This window comes from Oryctolagus cuniculus, chromosome 1, assembly GCF_051225735.1.
Source record: "Oryctolagus cuniculus isolate XC-2025 breed Fujian yellow rabbit chromosome 1, ASM5122573v1, whole genome shotgun sequence".
NCBI lineage: Eukaryota > Metazoa > Chordata > Mammalia > Lagomorpha > Leporidae > Oryctolagus > Oryctolagus cuniculus.
The window spans coordinates 261,776-278,158 of NC_142867.1; the positions used below are offsets into that span (position 1 = coordinate 261,776).

At 69.5% G+C, this 16,383-nt stretch overlaps 4 protein-coding genes across 10 annotated transcripts; 1 reads left to right on the forward strand and 3 right to left on the reverse strand.

The window, feature by feature from the left end:
* Positions 1–58: 58 nt before the first annotated feature.
* On the reverse strand, positions 59–2,663 carry IRF7 (interferon regulatory factor 7). Of its 2 annotated transcripts, none has more exons than XM_070055166.2 (10): positions 2,629–2,663; positions 2,045–2,312; positions 1,802–1,964; positions 1,509–1,716; positions 1,372–1,421; positions 1,165–1,294; positions 971–1,057; positions 506–895; positions 311–429; positions 59–234 (listed from the first exon to the last, which is right to left on the reverse strand). In XM_070055166.2, the coding sequence occupies exons 2-10, from the start codon at positions 2,062–2,064 to the stop codon at positions 88–90; spliced, it is 1,314 nt and encodes a 437-aa protein (XP_069911267.1). In that variant the 5' UTR covers positions 2,065–2,312; positions 2,629–2,663; the 3' UTR covers positions 59–87. The 2 variants fall into 2 exon arrangements, with proteins under 2 accessions (XP_069911267.1, XP_069911224.1); XM_070055123.2 differs by having other exon boundaries at positions 1,372–1,424.
* Positions 2,664–3,098: 435 nt separating this feature from the next.
* On the reverse strand, positions 3,099–7,926 carry CDHR5 (cadherin related family member 5). Of its 6 annotated transcripts, none has more exons than XM_070054158.2 (15): positions 7,752–7,925; positions 7,500–7,675; positions 7,259–7,309; positions 6,830–6,922; positions 6,617–6,718; positions 6,426–6,536; positions 6,166–6,336; positions 5,736–5,826; positions 5,557–5,654; positions 5,280–5,480; positions 5,078–5,191; positions 4,912–4,996; positions 4,338–4,817; positions 3,660–3,817; positions 3,099–3,502 (listed from the first exon to the last, which is right to left on the reverse strand). In XM_070054158.2, the coding sequence occupies exons 1-15, from the start codon at positions 7,855–7,857 to the stop codon at positions 3,146–3,148; spliced, it is 2,394 nt and encodes a 797-aa protein (XP_069910259.2). In that variant the 5' UTR covers positions 7,858–7,925; the 3' UTR covers positions 3,099–3,145. The 6 variants fall into 6 exon arrangements, with proteins under 6 accessions (XP_069910259.2, XP_069910378.2, XP_069910336.2 ...); XM_070054277.2 differs by having other exon boundaries at positions 4,338–4,445; positions 7,752–7,924; XM_070054235.2 differs by having other exon boundaries at positions 4,338–4,646; positions 7,752–7,924.
* A 771-nt stretch (positions 7,927–8,697) lies between these two features.
* Positions 8,698–9,569, reverse strand: SCT (secretin). Its single transcript, XM_070055277.2, has 3 exons — positions 9,127–9,569; positions 8,951–9,029; positions 8,698–8,837 (listed from the first exon to the last, which is right to left on the reverse strand). The coding sequence occupies exons 1-3, from the start codon at positions 9,390–9,392 to the stop codon at positions 8,736–8,738; spliced, it is 447 nt and encodes a 148-aa protein (XP_069911378.1). The 5' UTR covers positions 9,393–9,569; the 3' UTR covers positions 8,698–8,735.
* Positions 9,570–13,156: 3,587 nt separating this feature from the next.
* DRD4 (dopamine receptor D4) lies at positions 13,157–15,334 on the forward strand. Its single transcript, XM_070055597.2, has 4 exons — positions 13,157–13,423; positions 14,186–14,298; positions 14,385–14,923; positions 15,013–15,334. Exons 1-4 carry the CDS (start codon positions 13,157–13,159, stop codon positions 15,213–15,215), a joined length of 1,122 nt encoding a protein of 373 aa, XP_069911698.2. The 3' UTR covers positions 15,216–15,334.
* Positions 15,335–16,383: the final 1,049 nt, after the last annotated feature.

Here is a 16,383-nt window from a genome sequence, read left to right on the forward strand (position 1 = left end):
TGTCCGGCCTGGCAGGCCGCTGCCCGCAGTCCCCACACCACCCCGAGTCGGACAGCACTGGTTCTCGGGTTCTTTATTGGGGGCCGGCTACCCCAGCTCCATGAGGAAGCGCTCAATGTCGTCGTACAGGCTGTTGGTGCTGGACAGGCACAGGCTCAGGCTGCCGCCGTCCAGGGAGGACACGCCCTCCCGCTGCACCCCCTCCAGGTGTGCACGGCACAGCCACGGCTCCAGCTGCAGCGAGGGCACACGTCAGGGGCCGGCGTCCACGGGCGGGGCCCTCCACGTCCCCTCCGGCACCGGGGCTCACCTTGACCAGGACCAGGCTCTTGTCTTTGGGCCTGCTGGCCGACAGGTCCTGCCCGAAGCCCAGGTAGATGGTGTAGCGTGGGGAGTCCTTGCGCCGCCGTGCCCGGAACTCTGCCAGCTCTGCCAGAGGTGGCTGTGGTGAGCCCGGGCGCCACTGAGCGCAGCCCCCCCCCCCCCCCGTGTGTGTCTCACTGACCTTGGAAGAAGGTGCTGAAGTCGAAGATGGGGGTGTGGCAGTTGCGCGCCAGCGGCCGGGCGGGGCTGCAGGGGCGGTCGCAGCCCAGGGGGCCGCCCACCTCCCAGTACACCTTGCACTTGCCCATGCGCAGGGCCCACAGCCCCCAGCCCCGCAGCTCCAGCTGCAGCCCGGGCGCCACGTGCCGCAGCAGCTCCTCCGTGTACCGCAGCTGCTGCTGGTCCGCCAGCTCAGCCGGGCTGGGGAAGGCCACCTGCTGTGGCCCTGCCCCTGCCACCGCGGGGCTGGGGGGCCCGTACAGGAACACGCAGCTCGGGCGCCCCACCACCTCCTGCAGCACCGTGCGCCCCTTGTACATGATGGTCACGTCCAGGACGCCTGGGCTGGGCTCTGTGTGCAGAACGCGCTGTGAGCAGTGGGGGCCTGTGGGAGGCAGGGGCTGGGGGTGCTGTCCGGGGTGCTCACCTGTCATCAGGGCCCGGGCCGGGGGCTCTGGGCTCAGAACGCCCTCTGCTGTGCACGCTGGGGACACTTCAACAGGGAGCGCTGGGCCTGAGGAAGACTATGGTAGGCACGGCCACTCTGACCCAGCCGTGGCCAGCACCGCGCGCACTAGGGCAGCCCCTCCCCCAGGCAGCGACACCCAAGGGTTCCCTCACCCAGAGCCTGTGGAGGGGCTGGGTCTGCCCCCCACTCTTCCCCCAGGCAGCTCTGCAGAGCCTCCAGCAGGATGTCCCCGCAGGGGGCGGCCGCTGCTCCTCCGGCCAGGAATGGCGTGGGGGCCCCGCCCTGCGGGTGAAACAGGCCAGTAAGCAGCTCCGAAGCCCCGCCCCCGCCCCACCCCCGGAGCCGGGCAGCCTGACCACCTGTGTGGGTGGGGCATCTTGGAGAGCATCTTCCTCCTCCACGCCTGGGTCTTCTGAGGGGGGAGCGGAGCGTTAGAACCCTGCGGCGGGCTGGCCGCGACCCTGCCCCGGCAGCCTGGCCCTGGGGCCTCCCTCACCTCTCCCGCGCGGCGTGGGGCTCAGCTCGAACACCTTGTGCGGGTCTGCGGGGTCCGTGGAGTTATCGCGCAGCATCACGAAGCGTCGCGTGCTCTTCAGCGCGCAGCGGAAGTTGGTTTTCCAGCCAGCGCGCTCAGCCGCTTCTGGGGGCAGCTGGTCACCTTCGAGGCGGCTGGGCGGCCACCTACCGCGGGCCACCGCCCAGGCCTGGGGGGAGAGAGAACGGAGACCCGGCGAGTCCGGAGCAGCCCCCCCCTTCCGACGGGGCGCGCGCCGGGGGCGGGGGTCCCACCTTGAAGATGCGCGCGTCGGCTTCGCTCAGGTCCCTGCGCGCGAAGTGCTTCCAGGGCACGCGGAAGCGCGTGCGGGCCTCGTTCAGCCAGCACAGCCCCTCGTAGCGGCCGCTGCTGACCTGTTGCAGGAGCCACTCCCCGAAGAGCACGCGCGGAGGCCGCCTGTGGCGGAGGAACCGTGTGGGTCGGGGAGGACGGAGGGAGGGCTGGCCGCGCAGGTGGGAAAACGGCCGGGTGCTCACCCCTCGGGAGCGGAGGCCATCGCTCGGACACGGGCACAGGGCGCGCGGTCCCGTCCGGGGCAGGGGTGGCCGCAGGTAGCGGGGCCAGGTGTCGCAGGTGTGACCCAGGTGTTACAGGGGTCACAGATGCGGGTTGAGGGCTTGTAGCCACCGACGTCAGTGCGGCGGGGTGGCTACAGGTTGTGACTACAGATGTGGCGAGTGCACACACGTGGAGTCACAGGTGTTGAGCCAGCGTCAGGTCTGCACGGTGGTCGCAGGCCGGACCCTGCAGAGGCCGTGGGAAAGGCCGCATGAAGGGGGCGGGCCCGGAGCCGCCCAGGAAAACGAAACCACAAGTCGCCGGGAAACGAAACCTACACGGCGGGCCCAGCGCCCGGCAGCTTCCTGCCCTTGCCCCGGCCCCCGGCCCCCCTGCCCCAGCCCCGGTCCGATCCTCAGCCCCCCGGCCCCGCAGCGCCATCAGCCACCCCGACCCCCCACCCCCGTCCCAGCTCAGCCCAGGCCCCCGCTCCGCTTGGGCCTGCAGGCGCCCGGCCTGGTTCAGCACCTCCCGGCACCGCTCCGACGGGAGCCCTGTGTACCTGGACGCCGGAGCCGCCGGGACGGAAGAGTGGTCTCAGCGCTGCGGCCAGCGCGCGCTTTTATGCGGGGCAGAGGGGTCACGTGCGTTCTGTGGGGGCGGGCCCGGCGACCGCAACGCGGAAGTGGGCGGTCTGGGGCCGCGCGGGCCCGGCTCTCCGCAGGTCAGGCTGCCTCCCAGGGAAGCTCCGGGAACTGGCTGGGGGCGAGGGCGCAGTGGGGCCCCCAAACCACCTGACCCCAGGAGGGGTGGGCGGCGTCAGGCGCTCTGCAATCGCCCATGACCGTGGGGAAACTGTGGAGGCCAGCCCGGCAGGGACCCCCCCCATCCCTGCTTCCCTCGGCCACCCTTCCAGCCCTTTAGCTCAGGCGGTCCCCGACGACAGCCGCGATGTTGAGCCTGGGGGCGCGGTCCGGACGCACGCTAGCGGATGGGGTTCCCCGGTCCCCCACAGACACCTCAGCCCCGGCATGATTGGAAAATGCTTTATTCTGTCCCTCGGCGGGGACCCGCGGGCGCTAGATGTAGGTGTATTCCGTGCCCGGCGCATCGTGGGGGCTCGGATCCGGGCCTGCGCCGTCCACGCCTGGCGTGTTGATCACCACGACATCCGCCTCGGCCCCGATGTCCTCGCCAAACCACACGGCCTTGTAGCCGCCCTCGGGCCGCCGCTCCTTGGTCAGGATGGACCTCACGGCCTCGGGGCTGCCCTGAGCACGCGTGGCGGCGGGGGACCCAGGGGCGTGCTCTGAGGGCTCGGGGCTGGGGGGCGCAGCGGGCGGGGGCTCAGGCCCGGGGCTGGGGGTGGGAGCCCGGTTGGCGTCGTCCGGGCCGGGCAGGAAGGTCTGGTTGTCAAAGCCGGAGGGCGCAGGCTCCTAGGTTGGGGCACGGGGGGGTGGCAGCGTCGGCATCATGCAGCCCCGTGGGCTCCCCCTCTTGGAGGTCCTGGTGTGACCACAGCCCTGGGTCCCAGCCTCTGCTGCCCTGCCCCCTCCCCCTCTGCCCTCCCCTCCACCTTGCCCAGGGCCTCACTAGAACTTTGTCGGAGCAGCGCTTGAACCACGGGCCGTAGAGCTTGTGGGCCAGGAAGACCAGGCCGAGGAGGGCCAGCAGCAGCAGGGCGCCCAGCACGCCACCCAGCACGGCCATGTCCACCACAGAGAAGCGCTGGCCACCGCCCACTGGCGCCCCTGTGGGAGACACCACTGCCACTTGGGCGGAGACTCGCCGGGGTTCCCCGGGGCCACCGTGTGCCAGGCTCAGCAACGCCCTGCACACAAGCCAGCCGGGAGCCGTCCCTGGAGCAGGGCACTAGGGGGCGCCAGCGAGGCTGGGCTGCCAGCCAGAGGGACCAGGCAGGGTTGGTGCCACCTGCTGCCAGCATGGTGGGCAGGGCCACAAGGACGGCCCCGGGCCCTGGGGTGGACCGCTATGCTGTTGGCTCAATGCCCGATGCCGGCAACTACTCCTTCTCAGACCAGAAGGGGCCCTGGTCAGCCTCCTCCTGCTGCACACGGCTGTCTACCTGCCACCTCCCCACACCCCAGGTACTGCCCCAGGATGCCTGTGTGGGGCGGCTGGCCCAGGGTCCCCCTGCTGCTCTCCCTAGCCTGGGGGTAGGGCTCCAGCTGGGCCCAGGCAGGGTTGTTGAAGTTGGGGTCTGTGCTGAGCCCCTGGTTGTGGCTGGCATGGGGGAGGGGGGCCCCACACCTGAGGATGTTGGCTGAGAGGTTCCTGGTGTTGGGGGCCGAGAGATTCCTGGGGTTGGGGGCCGAGAGGTTCCTGAGGTCGGGGTCTGTGTTGAGCTCCTGGTTGTGCCTGGCGTGGAGGAGGGGGACCCCGTATCCGGGGATGTCGGCCGAAAGGTTCCTGGGGTCAGGGTCTGTGTTGAACCCCTGGTTGTGGTTGGCATGGAGGAGGGGGACCCCGTATCCGGGGATGTCGGCCGAGAGGTTCCTGGGGTCAGGGTCTGTGTTGAGCTCCTAGTTGTGGTTGGCGTGGAGGAGGGGGACCCCACATCTGGAGATGTCGGCCGAGAGGTTCCTGGGGTCAGGGTCTGCGTTGAGCCCCTGGTCGTGGTTGGCCTGGGGGAGGGGGATCCCCCAGGCGTGGCTGAAGCGGTCTGGGGAGGCCCCTGTGAGGTCCCTGTCATTTCTCCCGTCTCTGGGGCAGTGGAGGCGTCCGGGCGGCCTGAGGGGCCAGGGGCAGCAATGGGCTTGCCTCAGCTCCCCGGCACCCGTGCCCTGGGGGTGGGGACAGCCTGCCCTGGCTCTCTGGAGCTCACCTGTGGAGGGGGCCTCCTGCTCAGAGACACGGATCTCGGCAACAGTGGTGGCCGTGGCTGTGGTCACCGTGTTGGTGGCCTCCACCTGGCATAGGAAGGGGCTAGTCCTGCCTGAGACCCTCCTCACCTCCCCCCCGGGACTCGCTGGCCACGCCCCGCCCTGCACCTCTGCATAGAAGACCGAAGCGTGGGGCAGCTGGGTGGTGGTCAGCATGGTCTCGCCCTCCATCTGGAACTCTGAGCAGTTGGTGACGCGATACGTGATGGCTGAGTTGAAGTCCTGCCACGGCCCCAGTCAGTCCTGCACGCTCTGTCCCAGGGAAGGCCAGGGACCCCCCCCCCCCGAGCCAGCGGGCAGCTCCGTGTACCGGGAAGTCGGGGTCCTGAGCCTGGATCCTCAGCGGCTGAGCCGGGGAAACTGCGTCCCTGACCACCGTGCCGGCGCCGGAGCCGGGCACCACCGTGCCTTGGTACAGGCTCTGGGGGAAGCGGGGTGGGCTGCCCGTGGCCGCACGGGCCTCCACGGTGACCTGGGTCACGGAATACCTGGCCAGGTCGGCCTGCTCGCCCTGGGGGACAGGGGGTGCACGGGGTCAGGGTGCAGGAGGGCCGGGGGACCCCACCCCACACAATGCCGGCACCCACCTTCACCAGCAGGACGAAGGTCGTGGGGCTGGGGATGCTGCTGGCCATGGTGAGGTGGCCCGAGTTGGCGTCGATGGCGAACACGCCGCCCTGGTTTCCTGGGAGGGTGAGCAGGTGGTCAGCCTCACATCCTGGCTGGGCCCAGGTGGGGATGGGGCTGGGGACAGGGCCTCACTCACCCCCCAGCAGGCTGTAGATGATGGGCTGGCCAATGGCCGAGTCTCCGTCCTCAGCGTAGATGGGTCCAGGGCGTAGGGTGAGGGGACCTGGCTGTGGGGACGGCCAGGGGAGGGGACACTGTGGGACGGGTGTGGTGGCCAGCCGGGGCCGCGGCGGGGCCCAGTTGGCCAATGGCCACATGTCCCTGCCAGGCCCGAGTCTCAGGGACATCTGAATGCTGGGTCAGCAGGAATGTTCACAGGGAAGTTGGACTCCTGCCTCCCGTGCACTGCCCAGCCAGGGCCCACTGCCCCCTGGTGGCTGGGGAGGGAGTTGCTCGGCAGTGCCCAACAGGGCCCAGGGCCCAGTGCCCACGGCTGGATGTCACCAAAGCTGGGAGGACCCAAGCCCGCCCTGACCCCGCCCGGGCCGGCGGCAGCACCCCGTTACCAGCGTGTGCCCCGTGGGGACTGCCCCCTGGTACTGGGCCTGGATGCAGACGTGGCCATCTGAGTAGCTGCAGGGCAGGAACCAGGGTGGCCGCAGGTCAGCGGGCAGCACCTTCAGGATCAGGGTGGCCGTGGCCGTGTGGCTGGGCAGCTCGTTCTCCTGCTGGGTGTCCTGCAGTAGCCACTGGTCAGGCGGGCAGCAGCCTCACTGGGGCCCCAGTGTCCAGTGTCCAGCACCCGGGGCTGGTGGGGCCTGCTCACCCGCACCAGCAGCCGGAAGGTCATTTCTGACCACCTGTCGAAGTCCAGGGTCCGGTCCAGCCTTAGGGCAGGGTGGTTTGCGCCCGCCAGGGAGAAGAAGTGCCCAGCACCCTGAAGAGAGGGGGACGTGACCTGAGAGGCTGGGGGGTGGGCACAGGCTGGTGTCTGCCGGGGGCCGGGGCAGCACGGACCGGGGTCACTTCCTGGAGTGTGTAGAACAAGGTGTCGCTCTCGTCGAGGTCCTTGGCTTCCAGTTCTGTCTCGGGGATGACTGTGGAGTTCACTTTCGTATCCTGGGCATGGACAGGGGTGGGCTGGGGTGGGCCACACTGGAGACCCCAGGGGCAAGCCCCTGGCCCAGCCCCCAGCCCCCAGGGCCGGCCCCGAGGCGCCACCGGGCTAACCTCCTCCACACCCTTCTGCAGGGTGTCGAAGGGGAACGTGGGGAGGTTGTCGTTGACGTCCAGCACGGTCACGAACACTCGCAGCCTCGTCACCTGCAGGGCGTGGCCGGCGTCTCCCTGAGGGTCCCCGGGGTGCCCAGCCCGCTCCCCCCTTCCCTCACTCTTGGGGCCAGGGCGCTGTGAACCCCTGTGGGGTCCCGGCCCTGGGTGTGGCCGGCATCCCAGCCGCCACCGAGGAGGGGGCTGAGGTGGGCCGGGGTAAAGGGAGCAAGCAGGCCAGTCGGAAGTTCCAGACATATTGGTGGCTGAGGCCAGGGTATGGGTGCCGGGGCGCCGGGCCGCGGGTCTCGGGTGTGGCCGGGGAAGCGTGCCCTGGGTGAGCTCATCCCTGCACTCTAGCGTGGGAGGGGCTGGGAGGGGCGGACTCACCACCGTGGTCCCTCTCCTGCACTCCAGGTCGGCCTCCAGGAAGGTCACGGCCTGCGGAGGCAGGGGGACGTGGGGAGGCGCCTGCCCAGTGCCCAGCACACGGTCCCCGCTGCACAGGCCGGCCGCCCAGGCAGGAGGATGGCTGCCGGCCACAGCCCCCAAGCCCGGGGCCGACGCCAGATCAGCCACTGCCTGGCAGAACTGTGCCCGGGAGGGGATGGGGGGGGAGGGCCGCTCCCACCTCGTAGTCTGGACTCGCGCTGAGAAACAGCTGAGTCCCCTGGATCCGGAATGAGGCGGCGGTGGTCGAGGGGCCGAGGGCCACCTGCAGGCCATCGGGGACGTAGATGTCAACCAGGGGCTTCGCCACGTCCGAGTTCTCCTTCACCTCGAAGAGGGTCTGGTTGATGGAGCAGACTGCAGCGGACAGCACGGGTCAGCACCCAGCCCCGCCCCCACCCCGCCCCCGCCCCCGCCCCTGCCCGGCACCTGCCCTGTGTCTGCGCCTCAGCCCCCCAGGGCTGGCCCGGCAGCCCCAGGAGCAGCAGCAGCAGGGGAGGCCACCGCAGGGGCCAGGTCCCCGTCCTGGTGGCTGTCATCCGGCCGGCTGGCGTCTGGCGTCTGTCCGTCCCCCTGCCGTCCTGGACTGCTGCAGTTCCTGCCTCGCACGACCTTTGCCCCTGGCAGGCACCGCCCTGCTTTATGGCTTCACGGCTGGCCTCTGCCAGGGGGGATCCCGCCGGCCGGCTGGGCACGGGCTGGCCGCAGCCAGGAGGGGGACGCCAGGTGGTCACTTGCCCCCCCACTCCACCCCAGGGTCACCTGGGGCTCAACCCACAGACGCCAAAGCACGAGGTGTGAGCTGCTGGGGCTACGGCCTGGGGCACCGTGATGGGGGCTGCAAGGCCCACGGCAAGGCGGGGGTCCAGGGTTCCCTTCCAGGCCCACCTCCCCTCCCTCGCCGTCTAAATCCCACAGGAACCGACTGTGTCCCAGGCACCCCTGCAGGGCTCTGAGGGTCCTGATCTCTTCCTGGGACCCCCACACCTCCAGCGGCCAGGGAGAGGCCAGGAAGGAGGGAGGAGCTCAGGGACGGGGTCCATCCCTGGCCTGCGGTGGGACCCCGCCCAGCATGGACGCCATGGCCAGCCCGGCAGTCACGGGGTGCTGCTCCCGGAATCCTGGGCCACCACCCCGTCTCCCCCCACCCCTCTTCTCCCCCACATCCCTACTGCAAGGCCCGGGGAGGGGCACACCCTGGGGAGTTCAGAGGATGGACAGCAGGTGGCCCAGTGGCTCCCAGGGATAAAGGGCAGCTGGGCGTGGTCCGAGCTCTGGGGCCCTGCTCCCACACGGCAGCCACGGATCAGGGGTCCCAGTTCCTCCTTTATTAGTGCGAGGACAACCCCCCCCCGCCTGCCCCCTGCAGGACCCCCTCCTTCTCCGTGGTCAACATCAGGGCATCCAAGGCGCTGCTTCAGTCTCGGTGCTGGCCAGCTCCAAAACCAAGACCCCAGCCCCGGGCCCAGGAGGCAGCAGGGTTGACCAGGCGGGGCCCAGGGGTGGCCCGAGGAGCCTCCTGCGGAGACAGGCACCTTGGGGGCTGCGGCCTGGGAGCTGGAGACTCCCCGTAACCCCACCCCCACACACAGGGTCCCAGGGGACAGGAGCTGGCAGGAGCAGGGCGCTCACCAGGCCTGCAGGTGGGCAGTGGGACCACTTCGGGCAGGGCCTGGACCAGGAGGCTGGGCCGGGCTTGGAGTCCTGCTGGCTGCACAGACACACACAACCAGTCAGAGCGCAGGTGGCCGGCCGTCCCAGGCCGGGTCTCCCCCGCGCCGGTCGCGCCCTCACCTGCCCACGCTCACCTGCGCTTGCCCAGGAGGCCCTGCAGCAGGCGCTGTAGGCGCGCGCGGTCCCGCAAGCGGCTGAGCTCGCTAGTCAGGGTCCCGTCCGAGTGGCGCGGGGCCCGGGGCGGGGGACGGCGCGCGCGGCCGGGGGTAGGGGCGCCGCGCAGCCTGGGGAGCTGGCCCAGCGCGGGCGCGGGCGCGGGCGCGGGCGCGGGCGCGGGCGCGGCGGGGCCCGCGAGCGGCAGCAGGAGCAGCAGCAGCAGCAGCAGGGGCCGGGGGGCCATGGTGGGCGCGGGCAGGCCTAATTCCCGGCGCGCCCGCAGCCCCGGCGCTTTATAGCGGCGCCCGGACCGGGGGCACCCAGCGCCGCCCCGGCTCCACGCGGCCCGGCCGCGCCCACCGGTCTCCGCAGGCCGGGGCCGCCCCCCCAGCTGTCGCACGCGCCGGCGCCCGCCCCCTGCGCCACGGCGGCGCCCCTTGTCCGGGAGGGCGAGCCTTCCCCGGCTCAGGTGCTTGGACCCTGCCGCGCACGGGGGACACCCGGATGGAGCCCTGGCTTCGGCCTGGCCAGCCCTGGTTTTGCGGGTATTCGGGCAGTGAACCGGGAGATGGAGGTTCGCTCTCTCTCCCCTCTCCCTCCTCTGTGTCTCCCCGCCTGTCAAATAAACAAAAGAAATGCGTGATACAATTTGAAACGTCAACCTTTTTTTAATTTAAGATACTTATTAACAACAAGCACACACTTCTCTGGGGTACACTGTGGTTTATTTTCCTCTGTGCCCACAGAAGTATTTTTAAATTGGAGATTTGACACTTTTTTAGATTTTGCCGAATTCACTGCATATGCGGCCGTGCGGACCTGCCTCCGGGTCAGCGTCCAGGACAAGGGGGCAGGGCCTCGGTGCCATCCGCGTGGCAGGTGTCCGGGCCGGCTCCCCCTCGGCGGGGAGGGACTCCCCCCCCCCCAGGTGCTCACCGCGCCCCGCGCCGCTGCGCCGACGTCACCGCGCCTGGCGCCGGGTCGCTGCCCTGTCCTCGCTCTTGGGGACTTATTTGGCGCGGATCACTCAGATGTGTTGTTTTGGGCCGGCGCTGTGGCACAGCCGGTAAAGCCTCCCTGTGCAGGGCCGGCATCCCATGTGGGCGCCGGTTCGAGTCCCGGCTGCCCCACTTCCTATCCAGCTCTCTGCTGTGTCCTGGGAAAGCAGTGGGGGCCGGCTCAGGTGGAGACCTGGAGGAACCTCCTGGCCTCAGCCTGGGCCAGCCCAGCCCTGTTTCCCCATCTGGGGAGTGAACCAGCAGGTGGAAGACTCTCTTTCTCTACAACTCTGTCTTTCAAATAAACAAACAAATATTTAAATAAAAAGAAAATATTTATTAAAAAAGAGCTGAGTGGAGGGTCGACACCTCCACTTGGCTAATCCTCTGCCTGTGGTGCAGGCACCCCGGGTTCTAGTCCCGGTTGGGGTGCTGGATTCTGTCCCGGTTGCCCCTCTTCCAGGCCAGCTCTCTGCTGTGGCCCGGGAGTGCAGTGGAGGATGGCCCAAGTGCTTGGGCCCTGCACCCCATGGGAGACCAGGAGAAGCACCTGGTTCCTGGCTTCGGATCGGCACAGCGCCGGCCGTGGCAGCCATTAGGGGAGTGAACCAACGGAGGGAAGACCTTTCTGTCTCTCTCTCTCTCACTGTCTAACTCTGCCTGTCCAAAAAAAAAAAAAAAAAAAAAAAAAAAAAGAGAGAGAGAGAGCGCGCGAGAGAGCTGAGTGGAGTCAAAACCAATAAGCCCTTGACTATAATGTAAAATTTTTTTAAAGATTTTTATTTATTTATTTTGACAGGCAAGTTAGACAGTGAGAGAGAGAGAGAAAGTTCTTCCTTCCATTGGTTCACCCCCCAAATGGCTGCCACGGCCGGCACTGCACCGATCCAAAGCCGGGAGCCAGGTGTTTCTCCTGCTCTTCCATATGGGTGCAGGGCCCAAGCACTTGGGCCATCCTCCACTGCCTTCCCGGACAACAGCAGAGAGCTGGCCTGGAAGAGGAGCAACTGGGACTAGAACCCAGTGCCCACATGGGATGCCGGCGCCGCAGGCAGAGGATTAACCAAGTGAGCCACGGCGCCGGCCCCTATAATGTAAATTTAAATTGTTATTTGAACAAATAATGCACGTGCTATGGCTTAACAACTGCTAACCCAATACTGAGTGTTAAAGGCTGAAAAAATTTTCTTAAAGTTAACAAAAAAAAAAAAAAAAAAAAAAAAGGAGTGGAGCTGGAACTCCCGCCCAGGCGCTCAGGTCCAGGTCACGGCTTCCAAATGGCTGTGCCAACTGCCCACTCCGGTGACCGGGCATCCCAGCGACCTCTGCAAAAGTGGCCCCGCAGCAGCTGTACAACCATTGGCAGGGTCAGGCCCCCTGCACCTGCTGCCCCTCCCAGAGGCCACACCCTTCCCAGCCTGGGACAGCTCTGAGCCACGCCTCCAACCTCCAAGACTAACTTCTGGGCACCCTTCTTCCAGGATGGTCCACTCCCTTTTAAAATTGATTGACTGATGGACAGGCAGGGCTCCCATCCTCCGATCCACCTCCGCCCCCAGCAGCCAGGACTGGGCTGGGACCCAGTCACTCCAGTGGTCACTGCTGCCTCCCAGGGTGCACCTTAGCAGGAAGCTGGGCTCAGGAACCCAGGCAGTCTCACACGGGCTGTGGGTGTCCCGACCGGCATGGTAACCACGAAGCCCAACGCCCGCCCACAGTGACGTCAGGAAACTTGCGCTGCTTCGGCTGCAGGTCCGGCAGAATCCACGAGTGTGCGTGCTGGCACCAGCCAAGGAGCTCCAAGTGCGCTGAGAGACACAGCGGCCGGCGTCCCACGCGGCCACCAACTGGAGTCCCGGCTGCTCCTCTTCCCTTCCAGCTCCCTGCTAATGCACCTGGGAAGCAGTGGAAGACGGCCCAGCTGCTTGGGCCCCTGCACCCACGTGGGAGACCCGGAGGAGGCTCCTGGCTCAGCCCCGGCCATTGCGGACGTTTGTGGAGTGAACAGTGGACGGAACATTCTCTCTCTCTCTCTCTTTGGAACTACAAATTTCAAATAAGAAAGTAAATCTTGAAAATAATAATAATAAAACAGCAGTGGTGGACTCTGGGTGGGTGGAGGAGGGGGCTCCACACAGACCTGAGCAGGCCCGGCCCCTCCCTTTGTACAGCACCAGCTCCGCTCCTGCACCGGACCACAGGGAAGACAGGGCTCCCGCCTGCGGAGCTGCACGGGGTGGGAGTGGGGGCTCGCGGCCAGCGCCTGCGGTCCCGGCCCCGCAGACCCCGCGTGGCTCCGGCCCTCCGAGCGCCGTCCAGGGTCTATGTCTGCCCCTGGTTCTCTGTAACGCGCGCCCGGTCGTGCACCCGGTGTGAGAACAGGGACCGCCCTGTGCAGAGAACGGCTCCCATGTCAGCCGCACCCGGGTTGAGTCCCTGCTGAGGATCCTCATCCGCGTGCCATCTGCTGTCTTCTCAGGGGTCCGGGACCCTCCCCGGGCGGGAGCGCTCCCGCGTTTCCTTCACGGCTCCTCGGGACGGGCGGGGGTCCGGTGCGGCTGGCGAGGCGACCTGGGCGACGCAGCACCAGCCCGGGCCAGAGGCGGCGGCCCCGACAGGGGGAGACCGAGGAGGTCGGCCAGGCGAGCCGCGGGGCGCTCCGGGGCGGGAAGCGGACCAGGTGTGGGCAGCGTCCGCGGAGTCGTTCTGCGTTGCGCGGGTGTCTGGAGGGCAGCGTGCGGGAAGGGCCTGCGGGCCTCCCGGACATGCGGACGGAGGCCGAGCCGGTGCCCGGTTTCCCCGGGCGCTGCCGCCGAATCCCCGTCCCTCTGTGCGGCGGCGCACGGAGCGCGGGCCCCAAGCCGCAGGGGCCCCGAGCCGGGGCTGGGCTGGGCCGGGCGGGGGCGGGACTAGGGCCGGGCGGGGCGAGCCCGGGGCGGGACTCCTGGAGGCCGCGCGGGGCGCTGACCGCGGTGCTGGCGCCCGCCGGGGCGCGCGGGGCCAGCGCGCCATGGGGAACCGCAGCGCCGCGGACGCGGGCGGGCTGGCGGCCGGGCGCGCGCCGGGGGCGGCTGCGGGGCTAGGGGCCGGGGGCGCGGCGGCGCTGGCGGGCGGCGTGCTGCTCATCGGCGCGGTGCTGGCGGGGAACTCGCTGGTGTGCGCGAGCGTGGCGGCCGAGCGCGCCCTGCAGACGCCCACCAACTACTTCATCGTGAGCCTGGCGGCCGCCGACCTGCTGCTCGCCCTGCTGGTGCTGCCGCTCTTCGTCTACTCCGAGGTGAGCCCGCGCCCCCGCGGGCGCCCGGGACCCTGCCGTCTGCGCTCCCCGCCCAGCGCTCCCCTCTCTCCCGTCTCGGGGTCCGCGACCCAAGAGGTCCCAGGGCCGGGCGGGGGGGAATGCCCCAGGGTCCCCCGGGCACGGACACACTCCCATCAGGCCCGCGCCAGGTCACGCGGGCGCACCGTGCACGCAGGGAGGCCTCCAGCCTAGGCACCCACGGGTCAGGAGCGGGTGGACGGAGGGGAGACCCGGGCCGGACCGCGGAGCTCGAGCGAGGGTCCCCGCCCCAGGCCAGTGCTGGCCCGGGAGGGGTCCACGTTGGTGTCAACGCTTCTGCTCTGAGTGTGGCCGGAGAAAAGCGGCTTAGGGTTGGGGACGCGTTGTCCTGGGCTGCGGGGGAGGGGCCATTGTGCAGCGCCTGACAGCGCGACCTCCGCCGCTCCCGGCCCCACGGACGTCACCGTGACGCCGCCTAAGCCGCTCAGCCTCTCCGGGCAGCGGGATTTACAGGGGGCGCCGTCCGCTCCCAGCCCCTGGGGACCGACGCCCCCACCCCGGCCCCGGCGGCCGCCCTCCTGCCGTCTTCACACTTTTTACCAGGGTTCATCCCAGGACGGCTGCGATGGGGACGCTCGGCTCTCCCCGGGGCAGGCTCCGGGGCCGGCGGGGTCCCTGCCGACCGGAGCCCAGACCCACCCTGAGACCGGTGCCGTGCCTCGGCCCCGTGCCCGGGTCACAACGTGTGACCGCTGTGCCCAGGTGCAGGGCGGCGTGTGGCTGCTGAGCCCCCGCCTGTGCGACGCGCTTATGGCCATGGACGTCATGCTGTGCACCGCCTCCATCTTCAACCTGTGCGCCATCAGCGTGGACAGGTGGGCCGCGTGCGCGCCCCGCCATATGCGCTTACTCGGTCCCGGGCCCCCCGCCGCACGCGCTCACGCGCTCCCGGGCCCCGCAGGTTCGTGGCCGTGGCGGTGCCGCTGCACTACAACCGCCAGGGCGGGGGCCGACGCCCGCTGCTGCTCATCGGCGCCACGTGGCTGCTGTCGGCCGCGGTGGCCGCGCCGGTGCTGTGCGGCCTGAACGATGTGAGCGGCCGCGACCCCGCCGTGTGCCGCCTGGAGGACAGCGACTACGTGGTCTACTCGTCCGTGTGCTCCTTCTTCCTGCCCTGCCCGCTCATGCTGCTGCTGTACTGGGCCACGTTCCGCGGCCTGCGGCGCTGGGAGGAGGCCCGGCGCGCCAAGCTGCAGGGCCGCGAGCCCCGCAGGCCCAGCGGCCCTGGCCCGCCCGCGCCCGGCCTCCCCGAGCGCCCGGCCTGCGCGTCCCCGGACTGCGCGTCCCCGGATGCCGCCCCCGCCGCCGCCCCCGAGCCGCCGCCCCCGCTGCCGCCGCCGCCGCCGCCGCCGCCGCCCGAGCCGCAGGCGCGCAAGAGGAGGCGCGCCAAGATCCCGGGCCGCGAGCGCAAGGCCATGCGGGTCCTGCCGGTGGTCGTCGGTGCGTTCCTGCACGCGGGCGGCGGTCCCGGAGGGGCGGGAGGGCTGGGCAGCGAGCGCCGCTCAGCGCACGGCTCTGGGCGCCCGCAGGGGCCTTCCTCGTGTGCTGGACGCCCTTCTTCGTGGTGCACATCACGCGCGCGCTGTGTCCGGCCTGCGCCGTGCCCCCGCGGCTGGTCAGCGCCGTCACCTGGCTGGGCTACGTCAACAGCGCGCTCAACCCGCTCATCTACACCGTCTTCAACGCCGAGTTCCGCCGCGTCTTCCGCAGGGCCCTGCGCCAGTGCCGCTGAGGGCCTCGCCCGCCGGCCCCCCCAGGCAGAGCATCTGCCCCCAGGGCCTGCAGGGAGGGGACCTTTGCTGGCCCTGGGGTTGGGGTGGAGGAGGGTCCCAGGGTGGGAAGACCCCGCCCACAAGGGGGCTGGTGCTGTTCTCGTCGTTGCTCCCCAGGTCCGCGTCGCGGCTGCCCCACTTCCACTCCAGCTTCCTGCTGATGCGCCTGCCCAGGGAAGGCAGTGGAGGACGGCCGAGTGCTGGGCCCCTGCACCCGCGTGGAGACCCGGAAGCAGCTCCTGGCTCCTGGCTTCAGCCTGGCCCAGCTCCCGCTGCAGCGGCCATCTGGGGAGTGACCCAGCAGACGCACCATCCCTCTCTGTAACTCTGCCTTTCAAATAAAATACGTTTTTTTAAAAAACCAAAAATCTAGTCAGGAGGGCTCCACCCATCTTTCCGGAGCCTGCTTTGGCGTCAGCACAGGGCTGCCCAAGCCCCTCTGGCCACGACACCGGGCACCCTCCCTGCCCAGGCCGGGGGGGGGGGTGGCACAGGGCTGCATCCAGGCCCGGCACCTGCACTGCCCACCCCTTAGAGCTGCGCTGTGGACGGAGGGGACAGCTCGGGAGGGCACCCAACCCTCAACACTGCCAGCAGGCCTCCCAGGCGACAGTGTTCTGGAACGCCCGCGTGGTGCGGGCAGGCGCGGCGCCGGGCCCCGTGTCCCCTGCGGGAGGGCCCGGGCCCAGCTCCCAGCTCTGCTGGGACCCAGCTGCCTCTCATGTGCTCCCAGCGGGCAGCAGGGGCAGCTCAGGCCCGGCCCTGGCCACCCCACGCAGAGCCGGGGGGACCCAGGCTCGGGGCTGCTGTGGGCCTTTGGGGAGCGGAGAGCGGATGGGAGATCTGTTGCTCTGCCCTCCACCTAAGTGAAAATAAAACCCATAAGAACAAATATCCCATAGAGGGAGCTGCCCCTCCCCCTGGACGCCACTGGCCCCGCTGTCCACCCAGAACCAGCCTCCCAGGAACCTCAGGGGCTCCGTGACCCAAGTGGCAGGAGTGGCCCCTGCTTTGCCCTGGACCCTGGAGCCCTCTGTGCTGGCCACAGCTGGGCCCCGCTGTGCTGCGGCGGCGCTGGGGTCACGGTCATCACCAGGTAAGGGGCGGGGACACCGCGGCTGTGTGGTT